The sequence below is a fragment of the Carlito syrichta genome, unplaced genomic scaffold (genome assembly GCF_000164805.1).
Source record: "Carlito syrichta isolate Samal-C Ts95f unplaced genomic scaffold, Tarsius_syrichta-2.0.1 Scaffold288224, whole genome shotgun sequence".
NCBI lineage: Eukaryota > Metazoa > Chordata > Mammalia > Primates > Tarsiidae > Carlito > Carlito syrichta.
Window position 1 is genome coordinate 8,147 of NW_007232320.1, and position 6,622 is coordinate 14,768.

General features: G+C 65.3%; 1 protein-coding gene across 1 annotated transcript; it reads left to right on the forward strand.

Moving 5' to 3' along the window:
• Positions 1 to 845: 845 nt before the first annotated feature.
• Positions 846 to 6,605, forward strand: PKP3 (plakophilin 3; the record flags this gene model as incomplete). Its single annotated transcript, XM_008053518.1, has 6 exons — positions 846 to 1,190; positions 3,198 to 3,277; positions 3,410 to 4,041; positions 4,133 to 4,256; positions 5,106 to 5,310; positions 6,407 to 6,605. Coding segments are annotated over exons 1-6 (1,472 nt in total), but the record flags the coding sequence as incomplete, so codon positions are not given.
• Between the last annotated feature and the right edge of the window lie 17 nt (positions 6,606 to 6,622).

The following is a 6,622-nucleotide window of genomic DNA, read 5'->3' on the forward strand; positions in this document are numbered from 1 at the left end:
CTGCATCGTCCCCCCACACCCGGCTCAGCCTCCCAGGCCCCCCCAGCCGGCAGGCGCAGACACGAGTCCGGGCCCCTCTGAGTCAACCCCCTGGGGCAGCTCCGCCTGCTGCACCCTGACTCATGTGCTGGGAACGGCCTCCCACCCCAGGGCCGGGGGGCGGGAGCCAGAGCCGTGCCAGGGTCCCAGGAGCCAGGAAAAGTCGAGACGGCCCTTCTGAAGCCTCTAAGGAGGGGTCTGGGGAAGTCCCGGGATCTAGGCCCAGGGAGGGCGGGTCCACTCGCGTGCTTAGAGGGGGCCTCGCTGGGCGCCAAGCGCCGGGCAAGGGTCTCTGTGGTCCTGCTCGACCCTGCAGCCCCGCCCCCAGCCGATGTCCTCAGCCCTGACTCCGGCACAGACCGGCCCCTGACAGGGTCTCGGCGCCAAGCCTTGCCTAGGCCTCCCCAGCCTCGCCTCCAAGGTCAGGCGGCCTGGTCCTGGAACTACCTTGAGCCCCAGCCCCCAGGGAGTGGGACTTCCTCCCCTGCCGGCCAGGGAGCGGCAGGTCACAGGCTCCCCCCAGGCTCCCGGCCTGTCCCTGAGAGCACACAGTTAGCTGGGCAGCCCACTGGCATGCCCCCGCCCCAGGCCTCCCCTGGGCCTGTAGACACAGACCCCTGTGGCTCTGTCCCAAGAAGGGAGAAAAGGAGGCCAGGCCGGGACCTGGACCACGCAGGGCCTGTTCTTCCGCCCTAATTCCACCTTAAGCAGGTAGCAGCCCCTCCCTCCCACCTGGCCCAGGTGTCCCCGCCCCCAGCCACGCTCTGGGCTGGGCAGCGTCTGTCTCCAGGCTGGCTCTGGGCGAGGCCAGTGGGGAGGGGACTTCAGGGACAGGGCCTCCAGGGACAAGACGAGAAGACAGTCCAGGTTGGAGGCGGCCTTGGCCGCGCCAGGTGAACGGCCCGGCGCCCTTGCCGCCATGCAGGACGGTAACTTCCTGCTGTCCGCCCTGCAGCCCGAGGCCGGTGTGTGCTCCCTGGCGCTGCCCTCGGACCTGCAGCTGGATCGCCGGGGTGCAGAGGGCCCGGAGGCAGAGCGTCTGCGGGCAGCCCGCGTCCAGGAGCAGGTCCGAGCCCGCCTTCTGCAGCTGGGCCAGCAGCCACGGCACAACGGTGCCGCTGAGCCTGAGGCAGAGGCCGAGGCCGCCAGAGGTAGGCCGATGCACATGCGGGTGCCGGGAGAGGGGGAAGGTGGAGGGGACAGCACAGGTGGCGGGCACAGGTGCCCGAGGCGGGCATGGTGGCGTGAGGGGCAGAGGCCACGGTGAGCCGGCTCCGGGGCTCAGCTCCTGACTCACTCGGGCCTGGCACTGAGTCACCCGCCCCGCCCCAGCGAGCTTGGGGAGAAGCCGCGGGTGGGGCTGCCCCACCCCAGCAGGACCCCCAGGTCCTGGGGACCAAGCCTGGCTGGGCCCCCTTGCTCCCTTGGCCGGGAACCCGCCCTGCTTACAATGGGAGGGTCCCCACGCGGTGAGCAGGCCAGGCCCATCTGTCGGCAAACCCGGAACACACCCGCCTGGCGCCGCGTACCCAGTCCCACCTGGTCTCAGGGACAAGGCACAAGCGCCCCCCCCCCGCACCTTCCAGCCCCTCGGGAACGAGCAGAACAGAACGTGGGGGCAGGCCTGGCAAATCCTGGACAAAAGCCAGGGCTTGTCTGGACAAGGGGCTCCCTGTGGAGTTCCAGGGGGAGGGCCTGGCTGGCGTGACCCAGATCTCCTCTGTGAGAACCGCAGGGAGGACTGCGCCCCTCGGTGCCAGCCAGACCCACCAGTGCAGGGATCCTGTCCCCGCCAGGACCTCTGTGTGTGTTAAAAGCTCAAAAATGCATTCAGATCAGGACGGTCATTCTAGAAATGTCATTTCCTCCCTGGCTGGGATGCAGCAACACGGATTAAGGTTAGACAGATTAGCCTCCCAGAATGCCAGGGGCTCAGGCCTCAGTTCACTGTCAGCCCTGAGGACCTGCCCCAGACAGACCTCCAGCCGCTGGCCGCGGAGATGAGGGCTGGGGGAGAGAGGGGCCGGCCAGCGTGGCCTGGATCTCCGGGTCCTCCCACGCTGGGCCTCAGCCTTGCTGGCAGCCGACTCAGGTGCCCGGGGGTCATGGGGCGGAGGAGGTGAAGGAAGGGGTTAATTACCACCTGACTACCCTGCCAATTAGGGGAGGTGAATTGTAATTTGGGGGTGGGGCGTGGCCCCCAGGCGAGCGTCAAAGGCTTAATAGCCCATGCCCAGAAGCCTCATTAACCAGGGTGGGTCTAGGGAGCAGGCCGGGGGTCCCCAAAGGCCATCTGGCTCCTGGGCAGAGCTGGGGGAGGGCCAGGTCCTCTCCCTACAGACCCCAAGCCCCTTGGCCAGGCGGTGCCCCCGGCCTGCTGACCTGCCTCCAGCTCTTCTCACGCCCCCAGCGGCCTGTCCCTCCAAGCGTGCCCCCTCACCCCCAACTGTCCGCTCTGCACCCACCCACGGGGCCCTCCCTGGCCACCCGCTCTCCCCTCCCTTCGTCCACCGGCCTGCCTGTCCATCCTTCCAAGCGTCCACCAGCCCTCACCCCCTCCACCTGCCTCCCTCCTCCCACCCTCCGCCCTCCGCCCTCCCACCTGTCTGTCCACTCTCCGTGGAGTCGGGCTGACACAGCTGCCCCAGGCTTTTGTGTGGCTGGACGGGGTGGGTGTGGCCCCTGACGCAGGCTCAAGTGGGAGAGGGCACTGCCACCAGGCAGACTAGTCCAGGGAGACAGCATCACTCTCCTGTGGCCATGGGGTCTGGGCACAAGAGGGCACCAAGGAGGTCCGGATGGGCCAGGCTGGCTTCCTGGAGCAGGGGGTCAGGCGCTGTGCCCTAGCAGGGATTGCAGAGCTGAGGGTGGAGTCCTGGTCATGCTCCCCAGGCAGCTGGGAGGGCTGTGGGGTGAGTGCATCTGCCCCTGAGGCAGGCGAGGTGTCTCTGGGGAGGGATGTGGGGATCACAAGGGCTGAGGAGGAGAAGAGGACGCGAAGCCATGGCAGGGATGGGGCACCTGGCCTCTCTGGCCTCCCCACCCTGGATCCGAGTCTGCTCCCAGGGTCAGGAACAGAGACGTCTGGCAGAGGGGAGGCAGGAGGCTGGCACTTTGCTGTCCGGTGCAGCGGGGCGACCACTGACCCTGTCCCACAGGCACATCCAGGGGTCAGTACCACACCCTGCAGACTGGCTTCAGCTCACGCTCCCAGGGCCTGAGTGGGGACAAGACCTTGGTGAGTGACAGCTGGGCTGAGGACAGTCCGACTCGGCAGTCCGGGGAGGGGGCTCTGGGACTCCAGGGTCAGAGGGTGGGGACGGGCACCCGCGAGCCCGGCACCCCCTCAAGGCCTCCTTCCTGCCCACAGACCTTCCGGCCCATCGCCAAGCCGTCCTACAGCCCAGCCTCCTGGTCCTCCCGCTCGGCCGTGGACCTGAGCTGCGGTCGGAGGCTGAGCTCTGCCCACAATGGGGGCAGCGCCTTCGGGGCTGTGGGGTATGGAGGCACCCAGCCCGCCCCAGCCATGCCTGCCAGGCCCCTGTCCTTCCACGAGCGCGGGGGCGTGGGGAGCCGCGCTGACTACGACACCCTGTCCCTGCGCTCGCTGAGGCTGGGGGCCGGCGGCCTGGACGACCGCTACAGCGTGGTCTCTGAGCAGCTGGAACCCGCAGCCACCTCGGCCTACAGGGCCTTTGCCTACGAGCGCCAGGCCAGCTCCGGCGCCAGTCGGGCCGGGGGGCTGGACTGGCCAGAGGCCACCGAGGGCCCCCCAAACCGGATCATCCGTGCCCCTGCCATGCGGACCCTGCAGCGGTTCCAGAGCGGCCACCGGAGCCGTGGGGGGCCCGGGGCGGTGCCCGGGGCCGTCCTGGAGCCCGTGGCCCGAGCACCATCTGTGCGCAGCCTCAGCCTCAGCCTGGCAGACTCGGGCCACCTGCCGGACGTGCGTGGCCTGGACAGCTACTGCGGCCACCGGACCCTGCAAAGGCTCAGCAGTGGGTGAGGAGTTGGGCCTGGCTCGGGAGGGGGCTCGTGCCACAGCCCGGCCTGAGGCCCAGGCGAGCCTGACCCCTAATCTCTGGCTCTGCAGTTTTGACGACATCGACCTCCCCTCCGCAGTCAAGTACCTCATGGCCTCAGACCCCAACCTGCAGGTGCTGGGAGCAGCCTACATCCAGCACAAGTGCTACAGCGACGTGGCAGCCAAGAAGCAGGTGACGGTCCCCCGGCCACCGCACAGGCCCGCGGTGGCTCCCGCTGGCCCCCGAGTGCCCTGAAGGCCATCCTCATGGGCTCCACCGCCTCTCTGGTCTCAGACCCCCTCACTGATTCCCAAGCGGACTGGGCAGACCCCACTCTGTCCACGGCTGTCTCAGCCGGGGAAGGGCAGGAGGGCGTGGTTCGCATACACTTGTGTATCGGCATATACCCAGATGTCTGCATCACCTGCACACACCTGGACACACCTGCATATCTGTGTCACCTGTGTACCCTTACCATCCCTGTGTGAGCTCCAGCACCTGCACACATACCTGCATCGCCTGCATCCACCAGGGTACACCAGCTGCATATCTGTATCACCTGTGTACACTTGCCATCCCTGTGTAAGCTTCAGCACCTGCACACACCTGGATACACCTGCATATCTGTATCCCCTGTGTACACTTGCTATCCCTGTGTAAGCTTCAGCACCTACACACACCTGGACACACCTGCATATCTGTGTCACCTGTGTACCCTTACCATCCCTGTGTGAGCTTCAACACCTGCACACATACCTGCATCGCCTGCATCCACCGGATACACCATCTGCATATCTGTATCCCCTGTGTACACTTGCTGTCCCTGGGTAAGCTTCAGCACCTGCACACACGCCTGCATCGCCTGCATCCATCTGCTCTGCAACCACACACACCTGCATTACACCTGCTTCACCCGTGCACACCTGCATAGAGCCACACACATCTCCATGCATCTGTGCACGCTTCCACCCACTTGGACCAGCCTGCCTCCCTCTATAAGCATGTGCACACGTGTGCACACACCACATGCCTGTCCCGCAGGCCCGCAGCCTTCAGGCTGTGCCCAGGCTGGTGAAGCTCTTCAACCACGCCAACCAGGAGGTGCAGCGCCATGCCACGGGCGCCATGCGCAACCTCATCTATGACAACGCAGACAATAAGCTGGCCCTGGTAGAGGAGAACGGCATCTTCGAGCTGCTGCGGACGCTGCGGGAGCAGGACGACGAGCTTCGCAAGAATGTCACAGGTGCCACCTGTCCCTCCTCTGCCTGTCCCTCCTCTGCCAGACCCCCTGACGCTCTGGCCCCTTCTCTGCTAACCCCCTATCCAGCGCTGTTTCTTCCCTGTGTCTTTCTCTACTGGCTGCGTCTCTATGCTGGCCCCTGACCCAACTCTCCCCATATCCCTGAGGACTCTGTCTGGGTCTGTCTCTCTCCTGGTCCCTGAGGACTCTGTGACTGTCTCTCCCCGTGTCCTGAGGACTCTGTGGCTGTGTCTCTGTGTCCCTGAGGACTTTGTACCTGTGTCTCCCTGTGTCACCGTAGCTTTTGCGACTCTCTCCGTGCCCCTGAGGACTCTGTGGCTGTGTGTCTCTCCGTGTCCCTGATAACACTGTGTCTCTATGTCCCCGAGGACTCTGTGGCTCTCTCTCTCCTGGCCCCTGAGGACTCTGTCTGTGGCTGTGTTTCCCCATGTCCCTGAGGACTCTGTCATTGTGTCTCTCAGTGTCCCTGTGGATTCTGTGACTGTCTCCATATCCCTGAGGACTCTGTGACTGTCTCTCTCCATGTCCCTGTGAACTCTGTGGCTGTCTCTCTCTCTGTGTTCCTGAAGACTCTGACTCTGTCTCTCTGTGTTCCCAAGGATTCTGTGACGCTGTCTCCCCGTGTCCCGGTGGACTCTGTGTCTGTCTCTCTCTCTGTATCCCTGAGGACTCTGTGTCTGTGTCTGTATGTTCCTGTATGGACTCTGGTTGTCTCTCTCCTTGTCCCTGAGGACTCTGTGGCTGTCTCTCCTGGTCCCTGAGGACTCTGTCTGTGGCTCTCTCCGTGTCCCTGAGGACTCTCTCTGTTCCTGAGGACTCTGTCACGGTCTCTTTCTGTGTCCCCGTGGACTCTGTGGCTGTCTCTTTGCAGCCACCTCTATTCCAGAGCCACTTATTTCCTAGTGTTTTCCCCTCCTGCTCAGTTCCGGCCCTATAACCCCCAAAGCCGCACTCCTTGGCGGGGCTCCTGGTTGAGACAGGAAACGCCAGACCAGTCCTGGGGAGAGGTCGGCGCTCCCAGAAGCACCCGGGAAAAGCCCGTGGGTGGCAGGCTGACCCGAACGCCCCTCCTGTGCAGGGATCCTGTGGAACCTCTCGTCTAGCGACCACCTGAAGGACCGCCTGGCCCGTGACACGCTGGAGCAGCTCACGGACCTGGTGCTGAGCCCCCTGTCCGGGGCCGGCGGCCCCCCGCTCATCCAGCAGAACGCCTCGGAGGCCGAGATCTTCTACAACGCCACGGGCTTCCTCAGGTGCGCGGGGCGGGGTGGGGGAAGGCCCAGAAGCCGGTTTC